General features: G+C 38.2%; 1 protein-coding gene across 6 annotated transcripts in view; it reads right to left on the bottom strand.

The window, feature by feature from the left end:
• The window catches only part of Cntnap5b (contactin associated protein family member 5B), a 903,457-nt gene that overhangs the window by 466,687 nt on the left and 412,990 nt on the right, over positions 1–23,780 (bottom strand). For all 6 annotated transcript variants that reach the window (XM_063272213.1, XM_063272212.1, XM_017598777.3 and 3 more), the window contains exon 8: positions 4,629–4,893. In XM_063272213.1, the coding sequence (XP_063128283.1) occupies positions 4,629–4,893 (265 nt within the window). The remainder of the gene's footprint in view (positions 1–4,628; positions 4,894–23,780) is intronic.

Here is a 23,780-nt window from a genome sequence, read left to right as displayed (position 1 = left end):
ATATATATCTAAGAGGGCCTGTTGATAGGTTAGAGGGCAAAGTGTATGTTATGGACACAAAAGTACTTGAATTCAGAGTACCGAAACACTTTTAAAATATGAGCTTGGTAGCCTAGGCCTATAACACCAGCACTAGTACATATATATAGCTGTGTCCTGGGATTTGCTGGCCAATCTAGCCAATCTAGTGAATAACAGGTTAAAATGGATACCTCATCTGAAAAACGAAGACTGAAGGTAAATAGCAATATAAGAAGATATATCACATTCACGATACTAGCAAAATACATGTTATATACAAAATTCTCACAAATATATATTGATATATTAATATGTATATATTATGACACTTAATATCAAACTTAGTAAATGTATAACGGGTGTCTATTATATAAAAGAAAATAGTAGATATTCCTGCTACCTTGCCTGAACTCTACCTAACTCAAGAATGACTGCACTGAGAAAAACATTTGGAAATGAAAGACACAACTTTAGATCTAGTAAGAACATGTTTTTATTATCCCATCACAGTTGTTCCATAGTCCATTCACATCAATCATGGTCTTCTTTACATGTGGTATATAAGGAATTGACAATAAAAACAAATTCAAGTCTAAAAGTTTCTGTGTTCTGATTGATTTCACTTACCTCTTTCCTCAAGGCAACCACATGGCATTAATTATCAACCTCACAGGATCTAAAATTACTTCAAAGGCAAACTTCTGGGTCTATCTGTGAGGGATTCCTTTGTAAGGTTAGCCTCTATGCATGCTGGTAAGGGGTTACCTTATCATTAGTTAGGAAAATTATCACACTGTTGGTAACATTATTCTTTAGCTTAGGATTTTGAACTGTATAAAAGAGAAGACAAACTAACCACAAACCCATCTCTCTACATCTTAAGGATGAATGCCATGGGACCATTTCTATCAAGATGCTTCAGTCACTCCTTTTCTGCTGTGCGGGATTTACCCTGAAACTGTGAGGTAAAGTAAGCATTCCTCCTTATGTTGCTTTCATTGGGTATTATATCACGCTAACGGGAAGGAAACTCTGAGCTAGAGAGAGCATGACTTGGAACACTAAAGTTTCTTGAAGCCCTTTCTACAAGGACTTGGGGACAAATTAGGTCAATACTCATTCACAAAGACATCATACAAAAAGTTAATATTACATTCTGAACAAAAGGCCTTAGGGTAAATTTTGACATAATTTCTTTAGCTCGCCATCTAAGTCATACACTGTTTTTCTAGGTCTGCATGTCTTAAGATGATCCTATCATGAAGTTTGATGAGATTTGTTTCCTATGCATTCTTGTGATGAGGTCTTGCCTGAGCACCAGGTCCTGTGAAATACTGACTGTATCCAGCCTCAACTCTTTGATGGATAAAAGCCCATGAAAAGAAGACCCTTTATCTTTTTTGACACTCATATGAATGAGCCTTTAACAAAAAGAAATAAAAACACATGCAAGTTAGGCATGGTATTATTGTCTTTTGTCTTCATCAAATGCCATCATCCAGAATAAGGGAATTCAGACTCTTTCTATGTAGGGTGCATATTTACTTTGCAAGCTTTTTCTTCTCTTTCACTGCAAAAGATCCTAAATATTTTGGATCTGCAGTGTCCTTGTAGGAAAATTTGTATGCAGAAAGGCAGCAGATATGTCTGTGCTGTCCTTTCTCCTAGAATCAACTTCCCTCTCAGACATATGGGAAATCCTAACCTAGAAAGAGGTAGGTCTCTAAAATCTGGATATTCTAAGGAATCAATAAACAGCATCACACTGCTTTATAAAACACAATATCTCAAGGGTAGACTTGCTGGCCCTCAAAGCTTTCTGAAGACTTGGCTCATTAGATTAGAAGTCTGAGCAAGTCTCAGGATCTGATATGGAATCTGAAGTTCATCAAAAACCACATGTGGCCACATGGGGGTCTGCAACCCCAACTATATGAAAGGTGTAGACAGGAGGATTTGGGGTTTTTGTTACTGTCAACTTTATTTCAGGTTTAGTTAGAGATCCTCTCTTTTGGAAATAAAGCAACGAATGATAAAGCAAGTGCCCCACACTTACTCTGACTTCTGTTTATATGTAACTCTGGAATGCATAGGTATGCACATATAACATCCACATGTACACATACATACATATGTGCATACTCACACCCATGTACGTACACACACACACACACACACACACACACACACACACACACAGAGGTTACTGAGATAATGGGCATTTATTTATTATTATTTTCCTCTCATAAATCTAGTAAGATCTCAATTATTTTTAAAATACTTTTGTTTAGAAATCTAAAGCAATAAAAATCTGTACTCACTATTTTGGCTGTTATTTATCTCTTACTAACTTTTACAACTCTGTGGAATGAGGCCCTTGCAACGAGTGGCCCTGAATAAGTATGGAAGGAATGGGCATTTATTAATCAGCTTCTCAACACTATGCCAAGTGTTTCAGGTATTTTTTTACTGGTAGTTGTCATAATTTTAGAAACAAATTTATGATTGCTCATGTGTAATTGTGTGAAAGCAGTATGAGCATGTAAGCCCACAATTTGATTCCAAAGACAGCCTTAGATATTAGTTTAAGAAACACAATCTGCCTCCTTTGGGCCAAGTTTTAATATTGGCCTATCACTTACTGATTAAGCTAACCTTGGTGGCCAGCAAGATAACGATCAACTTATTCCAAACCACCCCAGGCTGAACATACAAGTGTGTGTCATCATAGCCAACTTTTTATGGTGTCTTGGGATCAAATTCTGATTCCTGTGTTTCAAATACGAACACTTTTCCGAGTGATTGGTCTCAGAAGCTTAGAAAATAATAATTTTCTTTGCCTTGCCTGTAATCGACTCTCAGCTGATCTCCAGTGACTTACACCTGTTTATTGAGACACATTTGCCAAATTAACTCACTTAAGCATGGACAGTCATTATTTCATCGCATCTAAATCACAGACTATGGCAGAAATGACAGGTTGTCATACCCACAATTAGGTTACAAAATATTAATTTTTGGTGTTGTAACAGTTATTATTGAGTGAAAGCTTGATAGGATTCAGAGTCAATTTGGAGTAATCCTAGGAAAGAGTTTTTACAATGGGTTAATATAGGGGGAAAGACTGAACCTGAGTTTGGGTGGCAAAATTCCATTGGCTGGAGTCTTGGACTCAATATATAGGAGAAACTGAGCTTAACATTTATATCTCTGTTTCTGAAATGCAGATAACACGTGACCAACCAGCTTCCTCAATCTCTTACCACCAGGACTGTGCCCTCAACTTGTGAGCTAAAATAAATTCTTTCTGTTTCAGTGAGAGAGCCTGTGTCAGGAGAATAACATAGAGAGTGATAGGGTAGGACATGCAATGACTTTCAGCTGTGCTGCCCTAACATTTATATGCAGTTGAGGTTCTGTCAGAGCCTAACCAGATTGTTGACTCGTATATCATACACTTCAGTATTTAACTTAATTTTATCTAGAGAAATTGAGTAATAAAATTCATGTATCAATCGGAGACGAAAGCCATTTAGACAGTGAATAATGCATTGTAGTTAACTTTGTCCTGGATGATATTGTACAGCACTGCAGTTGAAGATTTGACTTGGCTAAATCGGTTCCTAGCGCCCATGTTATATAGCTCACAGTTGCATGCAACTCCTCCTAAAATTCACTCTTCTGGCTTCAATATGTACATATCCAGACAAATGTATTATATACAGCATGCATCATATAAACACACATACACACACACACATACACATGCACACACACACACACACACACACACACACATACACACAAACACACATATACAACCACTGAGGAACATTTAGAAAAGTCTCATCCTATTCTGAAGCTGCATATAACATTACATACTCAGTACCTTTAAAATGTACTTAAAAATACAATGGTAAATCATACCAATTATTTTAAAATGTGGGACTGTAAAAACACTCTGGGATACTGTAGAAATATGACCATGGAAGCCAGACAAATTCTAAGTGAATTCTCAGCTCTGCCATTTTGGAACTTGTGATTCTAGAGACATTTCTGTAACCTGTCATTTCCTAATGTGTAAAGTTTGAAAAACAGCTTTTACCTGGGGCAACCATGTTAAAGATGACACAATGTTAGAAATCTGTACACAGGAACAAGTAGGCAGGTGGTATAGAATGTAATAAATACTCATGGATGTGAAATCCAACACCTGCTTTTCTGATGATCCTATAGTGAAGCAACTGAGAGATCTGTTGAAGTACAAATAGTTAAATAAGATTTAAGTATTTCTGTTTATCTAATTATGGCATGTGACAGAGAGCAATTTCATTTGTATTTATAGTACAGTTTCCACCACTGGACCACCTTTCATTCCTGTGTATGGTTTTGTAATTTTAGCAAAACCTCAACCTTGTTTGATTTCGGTGAAGAAATTATGAACAACGGAAAGGAAAATCAGAATGGGGAATTAAGCAGCAATGAAAGAGGAAGAGAGAAGAGGATAGGGAGAAAACAGTAAGGCAGGCAGGGCAGGGGAAATGGGAAGAGAGTGGAGGGCAGCTGAGGAAAGGTGTAATTACAAATCAAGTCAGCAGAGTCTGTACCTGTGATGATTTCAGTTCCATGTCCTGCCACTTTCTTAATAAGGAGTCTCAGAGTCCCACCCTCCAGGATGAGCAGCAGGGTCCCTGAGCTTTCAGACAGCTCTGTGGACAGAAGCAGACCATCCTCATTCCATGTTCGAAACTGGAAGCTCACTGACAGACCATCAATTCGTGGAGTGCCGGGCAGCAGCAAATAACTACTCCTGGAATTGACAAATGTGATGGGGACAATTTGTGGTTCTGAGCAGGAAAAAGTGACATTGCCCTGAAAAACAATACAAAGCAAACAAGTTAAAGAAATTTTTATCTGGGAATATGACAGTACTAATAGACAACCACCTAGTGCTGACTTTGATTTCAGGATCATTCCACACTCAACTTCACAACCTTAAAGGAAAAATATCTCAGCATTGCGCAGACCAACTCTTTCTGTTCATGTTTTAAGATCCAAATTTTATTTGTATAAATCTGTCTGAGATCCTAAGGTGAGGGGCAAGGAAAGTGAACTTCTTCTAGGGAACCAATGATATAAAAATAATTATGTTAACTCCCTGAGAAAAGCTATATGGATATGGTGAGTCAACTCTGTTCCAAACTCTGGAATCACTTTGAAAGCCATACACATATGAAAATGCTGTTATAATAACAAATGAGGTAAAGAAAGATTGATCCTGGCCATTTAAGGAGAATGGCATGGAGAGAGAGAGAGAGAGAGAGAGAGAGAGAGAGAGAGAGAGAGAGAGAGAGAGAGAGAGAGAGTGTGTTCCTATGTAATCACTGCTTTAATTGTAATGATGTCGCCAAGGAGAGGATGGAATCTCTGCAAAAATGTATTGTAAAACTTTGGGAAAATAAGCAAAGTAGAATTACTGTAAAACAACAGAGAAATGGAAGGATCTAGAAAGGATGATAAATTCCAAAGACAGAAGACAGGAATAGAGAACAACATTGAATTGATGTTGGTTATACTTTAAATTTAGTAAGAATATTTGCATTTACATGGGTAGGATATTCAGGAGAAATCTGAACCTTGAGAAGTATTAAGAGTGTCTTATATATGCTTAAATACATAGGGTATAACACAGGTGGTTGAAGTCTTGCCTAACATACACAAAGTCCCTAATAAATCACCAGCACATAAACTAGACCTGGCTTTTCACATTAGTAACCTCAGACCTCAGGAGGAGTTTAGAATCACATTTGGCTACAACTGTAAAATTTGTAATTTGATTTATCTGAAATCTAGCAAGGCTGACTGGCATTCCACTAGCAAATGTAGCTAATGACTGCCCCTATGCTTCTTGATTACAAGAAAGTAATCAATTTAAGAAAGTCATCAATTCAAACGGTCTTTTTTTCCTGTTTGGGAGAATACTAGGCTCCTTCATAACTTCATTTGTTTATTTAACAGATGGTCTGTATATAGCTGGTGACAGGTGAGGCTTGGTGCTCAGTCATGCTTAGACATCGCACACCTGAAGTCTGCATGACAACAGAATGAGGGTCAGAGATTATTCTATCATCACCAGGACCAAGATCAGGATGATGGCACAAATCTTCTTGTAATAGCACAAAACAGTGCTTCAAGAAGTTACTTATTTTGAACTTTTTAGCAACAAGGAAGGAGTTGAGCCATGAAAAGGACTTGTATGAAGAAACAAAAATGAATCATAAACCAGAGAGGTGCACCTTACAATTTGATGAATGAAACTAAACAAAACAAGCACCAATAACAACAAAACAAAGACAGGATCTTTGGCATCAAGATCCACTGAATGTGAATGCTTTCTTTCAAAGGAAGCATTTGAGTATACAAGTCCGGCTTTTCAGAGGTTCAGTTAAGGGACATCAAGGGGAAAATAATCTGTGATAGGGTAGGGAGAGCTCCAGCAATGGGTAATGTGCATTAGGGTACAGGGACCCTCACTCTGTGGCCTGTTCCTCTGGCCTGTCAGGCCTGTCACCGACAGATACAACAAACAGAGGTTCAAAAACTACATACTGCCTTTGGTCTTAGATTTGTGTGCATGTGTGTGTGTGTGTGTGTGTGTGTGTGTGTGTGTGTGTGTGTGTGTGTGTCTGTGTGTCTGTGTGTCTGTGTGTCTGTGTGTCTGTGTGTGTGTTGTGTGTATGTGTACCACAAAGCACACACTGATATCAGAAGACAATAGCTTGTGGCTGTGACTTACTTCCTTTTACTAAGTAAAATATGAGAATAAAAACCAGGTGGCAAGTGCCTTTATACTGTAAAACATCTTGCACATATTCCACCTTATTTTTTGAGACAGAGTCTGTCACAGAAGCTTGAAGTTAGCAACTGAGCTAGATTTACTAGCTAAGAAGCCTCAATGTTCTTTTGTCTCTGTCTCCCTAACTATGGGATTACAGGCATGTGCCACCATGCTTAGATTTTTAAATGGGTGTTGGGTTCTGTCTTTGATCTGCATACTTTTGTGCAAGTACTTCACAGCCTGAGTCAGCTCCATACTTCACAGGTTCCCTTTTTTCTTTACTATGTATTTCCTCTCTCAAATTTCTATCAAAGCTATGAGGTTGGATTCTATTTCCCTGACTATTGACATCTCTCTTTAATGTTGAAATGTTATGCTTTTCTCTGGGGCACAAAACCCAAGATTACTACGGAGACTATAATGTTTTCAAAATAATTTGATCCTCACTATAAGACATTATCAATATACTCATATCAAGATTTGGGGATTTGAAAGTTTAAAGGTTAAAAAAATAGACATATTGTTAAGCTTAAGGAAACTTCATACAACTATCTTACATGCTTCAATGCATGAACATATCATATGAGATCAAATCAAATTAATCCTGTTAATCCTGTCTGTCTTTTCAATTCTATTTCTTTTTTAATTCTGTTACCAAAAAGAAAAAAGATATTTGAGAGCGTAACTTAAGGTAATTTTAAATATTAATACTCCCTTTGAGACAACATTCTGTTACTTTATTGTTAATGACCTTATTTTTTCTCAACTGCAAAACAAAATTTTAAATAGTTGTCTATATTTTTGGTTTATTTCAGGTATTAAAATATAGAGTATACCTGGAAAATCCTAAATTTTCTTTAAATATCTAAATTTCTAAAATCTAATTTCATCTTGGTTTTGATATCCAGATATTTAAATTTCCCAATTGCATATTTCTTTAATAAAAAGAAAAATGACTTGTTTAAGTAAAATGGAGTCATAGGGAGATGGTTTAGTGGGTAATACTTCATGGACAAGAATAAAAATCTAATTTCATATCCACAACATCCAGATTAATGCTGAGTGTGTATCTTTATTCACAATACTGAAATTGCAGAATCAAGATGATCCTTGGAGCTTGGTGGCCATCCAGTGAAGCTGAAGTGATAAATTCTATCATTAGTGAGAAAATTCAGCACAAAACATGGGATTAATAGAGGAAGACACTTAATGTTGACCTCTGGTCTTTAATTACAAATATACAATCATGCATATGTACCAAGGCGCATACAAGCCACACATACATATACACATATATTTGAGGAAGATATTGGAAAATCAATTTCTGCAAGTTGTGGCTGTTTTTCTACTAGGTGAAAATGCAACTAATGATTTTATATGTAATCAAAAAGCATTAACATTTTGTAGGAATTAAATATTATTTTCAAATTTTACTGAGTTGCCTGAAGAGCAACAGTTGCTCTTCCAGAAGACCTTCATTCCATCCTCAGCACCTACATTGCAGCTCAGAACCATCTCTAACTCCAGTGCTAGGGTATTTGACCTCTCTTTTCTCTTCAATGTGATGATGCATAAACATAGATGCAGTACAAATATCCGTACATATAAAATATAATGAAATGAATCTTTAAAAATATTATTTACAATTCAAATCAATATTCTGACTATTAAAGGAACTATGAAAGGGGAGTTTTTTAAGATTTTTCAGAGTTATTTCAACTATGTAAACCCTAGCATATTTGCATGTTTAGGAACCATGGCAACAAGTTTCCTCCCACAATAGCTATTAGGACTCTAATGATACCAATTCACAGGACAGTAGTTCTGCACATATGGAACAGATTGCCAAACACTGTATAATCAGAGATTATAATGTAATGGTAATGGTAATGGTAATGGTAATTTTTTTGAATGTATGTAGTCTTTCTGAGTTTTGTCAAGCACTACACTGAGCTAAAAATATGACAAAATTCATTGCTTTCTCTTTTTTGAATGCCTATGTAAAAAGCATTTGACATTGCTGCACATTGGAGAGTTATTATGTACTTTTTTTATAAAATATTATGACTATTCCCAAAACCTGTCTAGAAAAGTATAGCTGATTTCTGGAGCTGTCTGATCTTTCACTCACTGAGATGATTGCTATGAAGATAATGCAGAGAAGAGCTCAAAACATAGAGGCCTCAGTAGACATATTGTATTTATCAGCATGTGCGAATGCTGTGCTTTATAGGATGTCCTACTTTTAAAATGTAAAAGGATATGAGACTTTCGGTATCAACACTAAATGTGGACTTTGGAGACTAACATTCATCTATTCAGCCATGGTTTTGATCCCAGGTTTACTTCTGAGTTGACTAAAGAAAGTTGTTACTTTTTTCATCGTGTGTCTATATGTGTGTATATGTTTTATAGGTATATAATGTGTGTATTCGTATATATATATATGCCTAAGTATGTGTGTATGCACACAAGGTACATGTGGAAACCTTCTTCTTTATTAGCAGCATATTCTCTCTTGCTGTTCACTACTGTGTTGACAAATAATGCTGGTATCCAAGTATCAGGGATTTTCTTGATTCTTAGGAAGATGTTCATCATTCAACTTTACATTGGGTGCTTCTAGGGATTTGGCTTTAGTTCCCATGCTTGTGCAGCATAAAACATAAACCTGGGCCATCTCCATGCTCCCAACATGACACTTTTATAGTTTAAACTATTACTGTTTTAATGGCTTTTATTTAGTTACTAGTTTCTATTATTATAAAGCAGAGAAAAATTACAACATTTTGACAGGCTTGATTTCTTAACACAAGAGAATGAATTTTATAATATTTTACATTACCAAGGGAGAAATAAAGGGGAATTAAGTATCAGCAGAAGGGAAATTGCAATCCCCTGATCTCAATTAAAGAAAAAAGTGAGCTGTTGAGCTCTTGGAGAAAATGTGGACAAAACTGCCATGGAATACTAGGCAAGGAGGAAGAAAGTAAGCCCAGTAGAAAAATCAGACAACCCAGAGCAATCAGACAACAAAAGTAGATCAAACGGTTAAAGACTGGAAAGGAAGAAGTCAAAATATCAGTATTTGCTGATGATATGATAGTATATTTAAGTGATCCCAAAAATTCCACCAGAGAACTAGTAAACCTGATAAACACCTTCAGCAAAAAGGCTGGGTATAAAATTAACTCCAATACATCAGTAACCTTCCTCTACAGAAAAGAGAAACAAGCCGAGAAAGAAATTAGGGAAACGACACCCTTCATAATAGTCCCAAATAATAGAAAATACCTTGCTGTGATTTTAACCAAGCAAGTGAAAGATCTGTATGATAAGAAATTCAAGGGGTTGGGGATTTGGCTCAGTGGTAGAGCGCTTACCTAGGAAGCGCAAGGTCCTGGGTTCGGTCCCCAGCCCCATTAAAAAAAAAAAAAAAGAAATTCAAACCTCTGAAGAAAGAAATTGAGGAAGATCTCAGAAGATGGAAAGATCTCCAATGCTCATGGATTGGCAGGAATAATATAGTAACAATGGCCATTTTACCAAAAGTAATCTACAGATTCAATGCAATCCCCATCACAATTCCAATCCAAATCTTCAGAGAGTTAGACAGAACAATTTGCAAATTCATCTGGAATAACAAAAAACCCAGGATAGCTAAAACTATCCTCAACAATAGAAGGACTTCAGGGGGAATCACTATACCTGAACTCAAGCAATATTACAGAGCAATAGTTATAAAAACTGCATGGTATTGATACAGAGACAGACAGATAGACCAATGGACCAGCATTGAAGACCCAGAAATGACTAAGATCAAAAACTCAGGTGACAGCAAATGATGACGAGGATGTGGAGAAAGAGGAACACTCCTCTATTGTTGGTGGGATTGCAGACTGGTACAACCATTCTGGAAATCAGTCTGGAGGTTCCTCATAAAATTGGACATTGAACTACCTGAGGACCCAGCTATACCTCTCTTGGGCATATACCCAAAAGATGCCCCAACATATATCAAAGACACATGCTCCACTATGTTCATAGCAGCCTTATTTATAATAGCCAGAAGGTGGAAAGAACCCAGATGCCCTTCAACAGAGGAATGGATACAGAAAAATGAGTACATCTACACAATGGAGTACTACTCAGTTATCAAAAACGCTAACTTTATGAAGTTCATAGGGAAATGGATGGAACTGGAAAATATCATCCTGAGTGAGGTAACCCAATCACAGAAAAAAACACATAGTATGCACTCATTGATAAGTGGATATTAGCCCAAATGCTAGAATTACCCTAGATGCACAGAACACATGAAACTCAAGAAGAATGACCAAAATGCAAGTTCTTCACTCCTTCTTTAAAAGGGGAACAAGAATACACTTGGGAGGGAATAGGGATGCAATGTTTAGAACATAGGCTGAAGGAATGCCCATTCAGAGCCTGCCCTACAAGTGACCCATACATATACAGCAACCAAACTAGATGGATGAAGCCAAGAAGTGAGGGCTGACAGCAACCGGATATTGATCTCTCCTGAAAGACATAGCCAGAATACATAGGCAAATGTCAAGAGCAAACTACTGAACTGAGAACAGGACACCCGTTGAAGGATTCAGAGAAATGACTGAAAGAGCCTGAAGGGACTTGAGACCCCATATGAACAGCAATGTCAACCAACCAGAGCTTCCAGGGACTAAGACACTACCCAAAGACTATACATGGACTGAACCTGGGCTCCAAGTGCATAGGTAGCAATGAATAGCCTAGTTAGGGCACCAGTGGAAGGGGATGCCCTTGGTCCTGCCAAGACTAAACCCCCAGTGAACATAATTGTTATGTGGGTAATGGGGGGACGACAGGGAGGGGAACACTTATACAGAAGGCAAGGGGGATGGATGGGTTAGGGGGATGTTGGCCTGGAATCCACTAAAGGGAATAACAATTGAAATGTAAATACAAAATACCCAATTTAATAAAGATGGAGAAAAAAACAAAGAAAAATCATTAGTTCAAATCTGCAATGGGGATTGATGTGAGAATTACAAACTCAGAAATCATGTTGAGTCAGCGATTTGGGTTTCTCCTAACAAGCACATCTACAAAACCAAGAAGTTCTCTTAATATGTTAAATTTTGGGGGCTCATACATGGGAACAATTGTAATTTCTTCATTGTTTAATTGTATATTTGTAGTGACAATGTTAGATATTCTCATGTTTCCCTAATCATACATAGACCTGTATTTGAGAGTCGATTTCTTTTCACATTAGTGAGGCATATTATGTTTTCTAATACTGTATGCGACATGTGAAATCATGACTCTCTCTCTCTCTTTATATATATATATATATATATGTATATATGTATATATATATATATATATATTTCCCTTTCTCTTCATACTTCTGTTCGTTAGATATCTAGAACCTTTGTTTTTAATTTAATTTTTGTTAATTATTTTTTGATTTTTATACATATTCTATATGCTGGTCACTCCTTGCTCTTTTTTGTCTCTCACCCCTGGTAGCCTGAAATTTTTCTATATTCATGACTTTTTGCCTTAGAGAACAGCTTAGACCAAGTATGTGACCATGTGTTTGGTGTTATCCTTTATTCTGGTGGGATAGTACTGTATCCTGCTGTTCTCTCAGATTATGTGTATTTCTAACAGTTCTGTCATAGGTAGCTACATCACATAATTTTAAATACACTTTTTTAAAAAGTGTTTAGGAGATAGGTATTTATTTATGTGTTTCTAATAGTTCTGTCATAGGTAGCTACATCACATAATTTTAAATACACTTTTAAAAAAAGTGTTTAGGAGATGAGGTATTTATTTATGTGTTTCCGTGTCAAAGACATCCTTCTTTCATGAACTTAGTTCAGAATCCTAAATTTTCTCTTTATGTCAGCCGCCTAAATTTTGCTATTTTGAGTCACATGGGCCACTGTAGGAAATATGACAAATTTCTTCCTTCCCTCACTGTTACTCAGTGGGAAGCCCAGTGGCTTTGGATCTGTAGTTTACAACTTAACTTTTCTTTGTGTTTTGTGAATGATGTGTGTGTGTGTGTGTGTGTGTGTGTGTGTGTGTGTGTGTGTGTGTGTTCATGTGCCCGTGCATGTGCTTGTGTCTTTCTGTGTCTGGATGTGTCTCTATGTGGGAACATGTGTGTAAGTCTGTGCACCTACACATGCACATGCACATACACATATGTAGGATGAGGCCAGAGGTCAACCTTTGATAACATTCTTTAGTAGTTATCTACCTGATTTTCTTAGACAAGTTCTTTCTCCAGTTAGACTCAACAGCAATCCAGTAAGTCCAGGAGGTCAGAGTGCCTATTTTCGCATCAGAGTTGACATTGCCAGAGCATCCCTCTATGCTTTGCTTTTAATAGTACTATAGTTAAGAGTATACAGTGTATGTATATACATCTGGTATGTATGTGTGTAGGTGAGTGCTGGCATGTAAGTGATACAGAACATATATGGATGTCAAAAGACCAATTTTGAGAGTTAATTCTCTCCTGTCTTGTTTCAGATAGTGTCTCTCTTATTTCTGTAGTGTTATATACTCAAGGTCACCTGACTCACAAACTTCTAGATGATTCCCCTGTCTTATCCTCACATCCTACTGCTAGGTGTACCAAGGATAGAGATGAATATCACCATGTCCACTGTTTCTGTCTTTGAAGAGCAAACTCAGGTTCTCAGACTTGCAAGCTAAGTACTTCACAAACTGAACTATCTCCTAGCCCTAGCAACTTTCTGTCTATTAAAGTCTGATTCCTCAGAGAGCTAAAAACTCTGTTCTATAGCACAATATATTTTCCCTTGTGTTCTGCTTCTTTTCATGCTATTGGCAAGGTGTGAATCTAAGTCTGGAAAACAGGCAGCAGGGGTTACATCAATACCGATGCTTCACTGTCTTTACAATATTCTATGGGCTAATGGACAAATTGGTGTTATTTTCCATTGACATTCTAGGCTTTTCAGCATCATCAAACTTCTATTTATTTGTCATGGGGAGCACATATGTGGAGAGAAGTCAGAGTAAACACACAGATTTCAGTTGTCTCGTTCTTGGATTCCAAGGATTCATATCAGGATGTCTGCCTTTATAGAAAGTCTCTCTACCCACTAAGCAATCTCACCAGCCCTAAAGATCTTGCTTCTGCTGACATCTTTGGCTTTTGTTCATGTTACACCTTTACTTAGAATGCCTTTCTCTCTGGCTAGAATTGTCTATGCGACACTTACGCATAAAAGCCTGGCCTTCAAATTTCAACTCGCATAATAGTAGTACCAGAGCTATGGAAAAGAATGAGATGTGCGTTTTTTTTTTTTGGTTTTGTTTTTTATTTGTTTGTTTGTTTTTTTTTTTTTTTTGGAAATCACTTAGTTTGAAAAGGATTCTCAGCCTTCACTATAGTCATTTGATGAGCCTGACAACTGTCTATTAGATGACGGAGGTATGTGAAGGGAATGAGATGGTCTAAAGACCATATATTTTTATTACTTTTTTTAATAACTTAAGAATTTCTTGTTTAAAATTCAAGTGTTATTCCCTTTCCCCGTTTCTGGGCCAACATCCCCCTAACCCCTTACACTCCCCTTCTTTATGGGTGTTCCCCTCCCCATCCTCCCCCCATTGACGCCCTCCGCCCAACATTCACGTTCACTGGGGGTTCAGTCTTAGCAGGACCAAGGGCTTCCCCTTCCACTGGTGATCTTACTAAGATATTCATTGCTACCTATGAGGTCAGAGTCCAGGGTCAGTCCATGTATAGTCTTTAGGTAGTGGCTTAGTCCCTGGAAGCTCTGGTTGCTTGGCATTGGTGTACATATGGGGTCTCGAGCCCCTTCAAGCTCTTCCAGTTCTTTCTCTGATTCCTTCAACGGGGGTCCTATTCTCAGTTCAGTGGTTTGCTGCTGACATTCGCCTCTGTATTTGCTGTATTCTGGCTGTGTCTCTCAGGAGAGATCTGCATGCGGCTCCTCTCGGCCTGCACTTCTTTGCTTCATCCATCTTGTCTAATTGGGTGGCTGTATATGTGTGGGCCACATGAGGGGCAGGCTTTGAATGGGTGTTCCTTCTTTCTCTGTTTTAATCTTTGCCTTTCTATTCCCTGCCAAGGGTATTCTTGTTCCCCTTTTAAAGAAGGAGTGAAACATTCACATTTTGATCATCTGTCTTGAGTTTCATGTGTTTTATGCATTTAGGGTAATTCAATCATTTGGGCTGATAGCTACTTATCAATGAGTGCATACCATGGGTGTTTTTCTGTGATTGGGTTACTTCACTCAGGATGATATTTTCCAGTTCCAACCATTTGCCTATGAATTTCATAAAGTCATTGTTTTTGATAGCTGAGTAATATTCCATTGTGTAGATGTACCACATTTTCTGTATCCATTCCTCTGTTGAAGGGCATCTGGGTTCTTTCCAGCTTCTGGCTATTATAAATAAGGCTGCTATGAACATAGTGGTGTACGTGTCTTTCTTAAGTTGAACATTTCTTTAGGTATTTCTCAGCCATTTGGCATTCCTCAGCTGTGATTTCTTTGTTTAGTTCTGAACCCCATTTTTTAATACAGTTATTTGTCTCCCTGCAGTCTAACTTCTTGAGTTCTTTGTATATTTTGGATATAAGCCCTCTATCTGTGCTAGGGTTGGTAAAGATCTTTTCCCAATGTGTTGGTTGCCATTTTCTCCTAACTACAGTGTCCGTTGCCTTACAGAAGCTTTGCAGTTTTATGAGATCCCATTTGTCGATTCTTGATCTTAGAGCATAACCCATTGGTGTTTTGTTCAGGAAATTTTTTCCAGTGCCCACGTGTTCGAGATGCTGCCCTAGTTTTTCCTCTATTAGATTGAGTGTATCTGGTTTGATATGGAGGTCCTGGATCCACTTAGACTTAAGCTTTGTACAGGGTGATAAGCATGGATCAATTTGCATTCTTCTACGTGTTGCCCTCCAGTTGAACCAGCACCATTTGCTGAAAATGCTCTTTTTTCCATTGGATGGTTTTGGCTCCTTTGTCAAAAATCAAGTGACCATAGGTGTGTGGGTTCATTTCTGGTTCTTTAATCCTGTTCCATTGGTCTATGTGTCTGTCTCTGAACCAATACCATGCAGTTTTTATCACTATTGCTCTGTAATTCTGCTTGAGTTCAGGGATACTGATTCCCCCTGAAGTCCTTTTATTGTTGAGAATACTTTTGGCTATTCTGGCTTTTTTGTTATTCCAGATGAAATTGCAAATTGTTCTGTCTAACTCTTTGAAGAATTGGATTGGTATTTTGATGGGGATTGCATTGACCCTGTAGATCTCTTTCGTAAAATAGCCATTTTTACTATATTAATCCTGCCAATCCATGAGCATGGGAGATCTTTCCACGGTCTGAGGTCTTCTTCAATTTCTTCAGAGTCTTGAAGATCTTATTGTACAGATCTTTTACTTGCTTGGTTAAAGTCACACCGAGGTACTTTATATTATTTGGGTCTATTATGAAGGGTGTCGTTTCCCTAATTTCTTCCTCGGCTTGTTTCTCTTTTGTGTAGAGGAAGGCTACTGATTTATTAGAGTTAATTTTATACTGAGCCACTTTGCTAAAGTTGTTCATCAGCTTTAGTAATTCTCTGGTGGAACTTTTGGGATCACTTAAATGTACTATCATATCATCTGCAAATAGTGATGTTTTGACTTCTTCTTTTCAAATCTGTATCCCCTTGACCTTCTTTTGTTGTCTGATTGCCCTGGATAGAACTTCAAAAACTATATTGAATAAGTAGGGAGAGAGTGGGCAGCCTTGTCTAGTCCCTGATTTTAGTGGGATTGCTTCAAGTTTCTCTCCATTTAGTTTAATTTTAGCAACTAGTTTGCTGTATATGGCTTTTACTATGTTTAGGTATGGGCCTTGAATTCCTATTCTTTCCAGGACTTTTATCATGAAGGGTTGTAGAATTTTGGCAAATGCTTTCTCAGCATCTAATGAAATGATCATGTGGATTTTTTCTTTCAGTTTGCTTACCTAATGGATCAAGTTAATGGTTTTCCGTATATTAAACCATCCCTGCATGCCTGGGATGAAGCCTACTTGATCATGGTGGATGATTGTTTTGATGTGCTCTTGGATTCGGTTTGCCAGATTTTTTATTGGGTATTTTTGCGTCGATATTCATAAGGGACATTGGTCTGAAGTTCTCTTTCTTTGTTGGGTCTTTGTGTGGTTTAGGAATAAGAGTAATTGTTGCTTAATAGTAGGAATTCAGTAGTGCTCCATCTGTTTCAATTTTGTGGAATAGTTTGGATAGTATTGATATGAGGTCTTCTATGAAGGTCTGATAGAATTCTGTACTAAACCCTATTGGACCTGTGCTCTTTTTGGTTGGGAGACCTTTAATGACTGCTTCTATTTCTTTAGGAGATATGGGGTTGTTTAACTGGTTTATCTGTTCCTGATTTAACTTTGGTACCTGGTATTTGTTTAAGAAATTGTCCATTTCCTGCAGATTTTCAAGTTTTGTTGAATATAGGCTTTTATAGTAAGATCTGATGATTTTTTTGAATTTTCTCTGAATCTGTAGTTATGTCTCCCTTTTCATTTCTGATTTTGTTAATTTGGACACACTCTCTGGGTCCTCTCATTAGTCTGGCTAAGGGTTTATCTATCTTGTTGATTTTCTCAAAGAACCAACTTTTGGTTCTGTTGATTCTTTCTATGGTCCTTTTTGTTTCTACTTGGCTAATTTCAGCTCTGAGTTTGATTATTTCCTGCCTTCTACTCCTCCTGGGTGTATTTGCTTCTTTTTGTTCTAGAGCTTTAGGTGTGCTGTCAAGCTGCTGACATACGCTCTCTCCTGTTTCTTTCTGCAGGCACTCAGAACTATGAGTTTTCCTCTTCGCACAGCGTTCATTGTGTCCCATAAGTTTGGGCATGTTGTACCTTCATTTTCATTAAATTCTAAGAAGTCTTTAATTTCTTTCTTTATTTCTTCCTTGACCAGGTTATCGTTGAGTAGAGCATTGTTCAACTTCCACGTATATGTGGGCATTTTTCCCTTATTGTTATTGAAGACCAGCTTTAGGCCGTGGTGGTCTGATTGAACGCATGGGATTATTTCTATTTTTCTGTAACTGTTGAGGCCCGTTTTTTGACCAATTATATGGTTAATTTGGAAAAAGTACCATGCGGAGTTGAGAAGAATGTATATCCTTTTGCTTTAGGATAGAATGTTCTATAAATATCTGTTAAGTCCATTTGGCTCATGACTTTTCTTAGTCTGTCTATGTCTCTGTTTAATTTCTGTTTCCATTATCTGTCCATTGATGAGAGTGGGGTGATGAAGTCTCCTACTATTATTGTGTGAGGTGCAATGTGTTTTTTTTTCTTTATTAACTTGAGTATTTCTTATATACATTTCGAGTGTTATTCCCTTTCCCGGATTCCAGGCAAACATCTCCCTCCCCCCTCCCCTTCTTTATGGCTGTTCCCCTCCTTATCCTCCCCCCATTGCCTCCCTCCGCCCAACAATCACGTTCACTGGGGGTTCAGTCTTAGCAGGACCAAGGCTTCCCCTTCCACTGGTGATCTTACTAGGATATTCATTGCTACCTATGCGGTCAGATTCCAGGGTCAGTCCATGTATACTTTTTAGGTAGTCTCTTAGTCCCTGGAAGCTCTGGTTGCTTGGCATTGGTGTACATATGGGGTCTTGAGCCCCTTCAAGCTCTTTCAGTTCTTTCTCTGATTCCTTCAATGGGTCCTAGTCTCAATTCAGTGGTTTGCTGCTGGCATACGCCTCTGTGTTTGCTGTATTCTGGCTGTGTCTCTCGGGACAGATCTACATCCTGCTCCTGTCGGCCTGTGCTTTAGTAAGGTTTCTTTTACGTATGTAGGTGCCCTTGTATTTGGGGCATAGATATTTAGGATTCAGAGTTCATCTTGGTGTATTTTTCCTTTGATGAATATGAAGTGTCCTTCCTTATCTTTTTTGATGACTTTTAGTTGAAAATTGATTTTATTTGATATTAGAATGGCTACTCCAGCTTGCTTCTTCTGACCATTTGCTTGGAAAGTTGATTTCCAGGCTTTCACTCTGAGGTAGTGTCTGTCTTTGTCTCTGAGGTGTGTTTCCTGTAGGCAGCAGAATGCAGGGTCCTCGTTGTGTATCCAGTTTGTTAATCTATGTCTTTTTATTGGGGAGTAGAGACCATTGATGTTGAGAGATATTAAGGAATAGTGATTATTGCTTCCTGTTATATTCCTATTTGGATATGAAGTTATGTTTGTGTGCTTTTCTTCTCTTTGTTTTGTTGCCAAGATGATTAGTTTCTTGCTTCTTCTAGGGTGTAGCTTGCTTTCTTATGTTGGGGTTTACCACTTACTATCTTTTGTATCGCTGGATTTCTAGAAAGGTATTGTGTAAATTTGGTTTTGTCATGGAATATCATGGTTTCTCCATCTATGTTTATTGAGTGTTTTGCAGTATACAGTAACCTGGGCTGGGATTTGTGTACTCTTAGGGTCTGTATGACATCAGTCTAGGATCTTCTGGCTTTCATAGTCTCAGGTGAAAAGTCTGATGTGATTATCATAGGTCTGCCTTTATATGTTACTTAACCTTTTTCCCTTACTGCTTTCAATATTCTTTCTTTATTTTGTGCATTTGGTGTTTTGACTATTATGTGTCGGGAAGTGTTTCTTTTATTTGGAATACTGTAGGCTTCTTGTATGCTTTTGGTTATCTCTTTTTTTAGGTTAGAGAAGTTTTCTTCTATGATTTTGTTGAAGATATTTACTGGTCCTTTGAGCTGGGAGTCTTCACTCTCTTCTATACCTATTATTCTTAGGTTTGATCTTCTCATTGAGTCCTGGATTTCCTGTATGTTTTGGACCAGTAGCTTTCTTCGCTTTACATTATCTTTGACAGTTGCGTCGGTGATTTCTATGGAATCTTCTGCTCCTGAGATTCTGTCTTCTATCTCTTGTATTCTGTTGATGATGCTTGTATCTGTGGCTCCTTGTCTCTTCCTTTGTTTTTTTTTTTTTTTTTTTTATATCCAGGGTTGTTTCCATGTGTGTGATTGCTTCTATTTCCATTTTTAATTCCTTCAACTGTATGATTGTGTTTTCCTGGAATTCTTTCAGGGATTTTTGCGACTCCTCTCTGTAGGCTGCTACTTGTTTATTTTTGTTTTCCTGCATTTCTCCAAGGGAGTTCTTCATGTCTTTCTTGAAGTCCTCCAGCATCATGATCAAATATGATTTTGAAACTAGATCTTGCTTTTCTGGTGTGTTTGGATATTCCGTGTTTGCTTTGTTGGGAGAATTGGTCTCTGATGATGCCATGTAGTCTTGGTTTCTGTTGCTTGGGTTCCTGCGCTTGCCTCTAGCCATCAGATTATCTCTAGTGTTACTTTGTTCTGCTATTTCTGACAGTGGCTAGACTGTCCTATGAGCCTGTGTGTCAGGAGTGCTGTAGACCTGTTTTCCTGTTTTCTTTCAGCCAATTATGGGGACAGAGTGTTCTGCTTTCGGTCGTGTAGTTTTTCCTATCTACAGGTCTTCAGCTGTTCCTGTGGGCCTGTGCCCTGCGTTCACCAGGCAGGTCGCTTGGAGCAGAAAAGTTGGTCTTACTTGTGGTCCCGAGGCTCAAGTTTCCTTGTGCGGTGTTGCTTATGAGCTCTCCCGGGGGCAGCAATCAGGAGGGTCGGCGTAGCCCTCTCTGGCAGCCCCAGTGCACCAGAGTCCCTGATGGCATTTGGTGTTTTCCTCTGGAGTCAGCGATGTGGGCAGAGTATAGTCTCTTCTGGTTTCCCAGGTATGTCTGCCTCTCTGAAGGTTTAGCTCTCCCTCCCACGGGATTTGGGTTCATGGAACTGTTTATCCGGTTGGTCCCTTCAGGTTCTGGCAGTGTCTCAGACGCAGCGGACTTGCTGCTCCTGTGCCCTTATCCAAGGGAACCCAGAGGCCGTATACAGTTTCCTCTTCGGCCAGGGATGTGGGCAGGGGTGGGCAGTGTTGGTGGTCTCTTCCACTCTGCAGTCTCAGGAGTGCCCACCTGTCCCGGCGGTGAGCTCTCTCTCCCACCGGGTTTGGGAGCAGTGAACTGGAGGCAGGGAGCTTGAGATTGGGACTCCTGCTAAAAACCTGAAGTATCCGGTCCTAGAGGAATTTTGCCTCTGTGTGTCCTGAGGCCACCAGTCAGGTCGCTTGCAGCAGAAAAGTTGGTCTTACCTGTGGTCCCGAGGCTCAAGTTTATCACCATATTTTTTGCTAGCCTTTTACTTAATCTTGACAGAAACAAAGATTCTGCTCCCTCTCCAAAACTCCCCAAGAGAGATTTCTCAATTAATTAGTTAACATCCATTTTCATTTCTCAATTGCTTCATTGACCTTTAATACCCAGCTCTGCTCCTTTATTTGTATATCTGTCCATCCTTGTGTACCTGTACTGGTGAAAGCTTCTTTGGTCTTGCACTGAGATGTGAAAGTCATTCAATACCTCAGAAAAATATGATACACAATAAGAAGCCAATGTTATCATGCTTTCCAGAAGAGGATAAAGAAGCTGTGCATGACAGTCTCCTATGGTACATCATTGGCATTCCTTATCCCTGACTAAAAATTATCCTTGCATACAAAGCATGGATAGTAATGGTTGCTCTCAGCCTGCCTCAAAGTGATGTATCAGGGGAAAAGGCACCCATCTGGGCCCAAGTCCATCAGTCTTCCCTTTCTTTGTTTATTGTCTCTCTGGTAGTGGCACATCAATCTATCATTCCTCCACTATAACCTAACTCTCAGAAACACATTTTCTCCAAAGGAAAGAGTGGTGTCTGCTATTAAGGCAGGGGGAGGAATTAAGGAGTAATGTGCTCAGCTCTTTGGGAAAAATTGTACCCAAAATTGCTAATTCCAATATCCATTTTTCTATGTTCCTAATTTCCTTTTCATTGTGTTCTGTCTCTTTCCCTTCTTCTCTCTCCTTTTTTCCTTCCTTTTCAACATGGTCATATTGGTCTTTTACTCAATAAGTACCCAAGGCTCTTTGAATTCATGATACACTTGTCTATATCTCTCAAATGAATGGACTGCAATTCTTGCCTTATCTCTATCCCTTAAATTAATCTAAATATTCAAATGGCCACTCTCTATGTGGTGGGTATGGAACTTATGCAGACAATAAACTCTAAAGGTTTAATAAAAACATTAAGGCATGCTTGCTTATCTGATACCAGCCTTAGGAAGTGAAGGCAGGAGAATTCAGGTAATTTTGGGCTGCATAATAAGTTTTTGTTTCAAAACACCAAATCAGCACAACCACAAAATGTGTCACCCACTAATTTTCATTTTTATTCAACTATTTAAATTTTAGAGAATTGTTTTAAATCATGGTAGTACTTTCAACTTTAGTTTGGGCAGTAGAAACCTAGAAAAAACTCAAACTTCAGGCAGTTGACTCTTAATAACATAAGATAAAATTATATAATGCATAAGTGATATTTAAACCTATTTAAAATTTTTAAAATATTGAAGTTATCATAAAATATTTAAAGTAAATTGCTAGCTTTTTTATTTTTATTTTATTTTATTTTTGCCTTAAAAATTAAGACTTTAGATCTGTGTTCCTCCCTTTGGTCATCAGACTATTTAAAATGGATCCTAAGAAATTAGAATTCCCTAGGATTCTCGTCGTGAAATAAGGAAAAGTGTGACATGTGACCACCATCAAAAGTAGAACCTGTATCCTAGGAAGAAATCTCTTAGAGTGCTGATAAATTACCAGCAACTGTGTGGGAGATGCTGAAACTCAGATGATTCAATGATGGGCAGGAGCACACCTTGATCAGTATGTCTTAAATATGCATAACTTTTGCCCTCCCATACACCCCCCTTGCCAAAAATGCCGATGCTCCCACTCCTTCTTAAAAGGCAGAACGAAAATATCCATAGGAGGAGATATGGAGGCAAAGTTTAGAGCAGAGACTGAAGGAACGATCATTCAGAGCCTGCTCCACATGTGACATACATGCGTGTATATATATATATATATATATATATATATATATACATATACATATACATATACATATACATATACATATACATATACATATACATATACATATACATATACATATATCCACCAAAACTAGATAAGTTTGTTCCTATTCCTAATGTGGCTATGTTGAATAAATCTCCATTCTCAGCTTTTCTCTATTACTTGTTTTAATTTGTTTATTGAACTTAATTTGTTTATTGAGAATAGAATCCACACTCACCCTAAGAACACTTGAAACACTAAAGTGATGGTTCAAAGAGGAGGCCCTCCAGATTGTGGTTAGATCTGGATTAGGTCTTCTACCCTCTGAAGATCTACTTCAGCATAGAATAATGTAAGCCTAGGAGCCATTCATGTCAGTACTCAACGTACTGCTCTCTGAGATCCCAGCTTCCAGCCAGCAGAAGTATCAGAAATAAATTGCAGTTGTTTTAGCCCACCTGCTTTATGAAATTTCATTCTAGCTGTTCAAATGAGTTAACATAATTCCAATCTCACTGTTCACTTATTTTATTGTTATTTAAATTTCAACTTCATTATTCTTCATCTGACCTAGAACTATTTCATCTTACTTTCCCAGAGAAAGGAGAAAAGTAAGGTTCAGAAAGTGAACAACTGGGAAAGGGTGGCGCAGATCTTCCTGGTTGCTGCCACTGCAGAGAGCTCGTGGGCAGCACCCCGCGAGCAAACTTGAGCCTCGGGACCACATGTAAGACCAACATTTCTGCTGTAAGAGACCTGCCTGGTGAACTCGGGACATACAGAGGCAGAATTCCTCTAGGACCAGGCACGTCCTGTGTTTACTGGGAGTCCCACACCCGCGGATCTTGGCCGAAGCAG

Source organism: Rattus norvegicus, chromosome 13 (genome assembly GCF_036323735.1).
Source record: "Rattus norvegicus strain BN/NHsdMcwi chromosome 13, GRCr8, whole genome shotgun sequence".
Classification (NCBI taxonomy): domain Eukaryota; kingdom Metazoa; phylum Chordata; class Mammalia; order Rodentia; family Muridae; genus Rattus; species Rattus norvegicus.
Note: the sequence above shows the minus strand (reverse complement) of the source record. Positions and strands in the feature narration are given on the sequence as shown.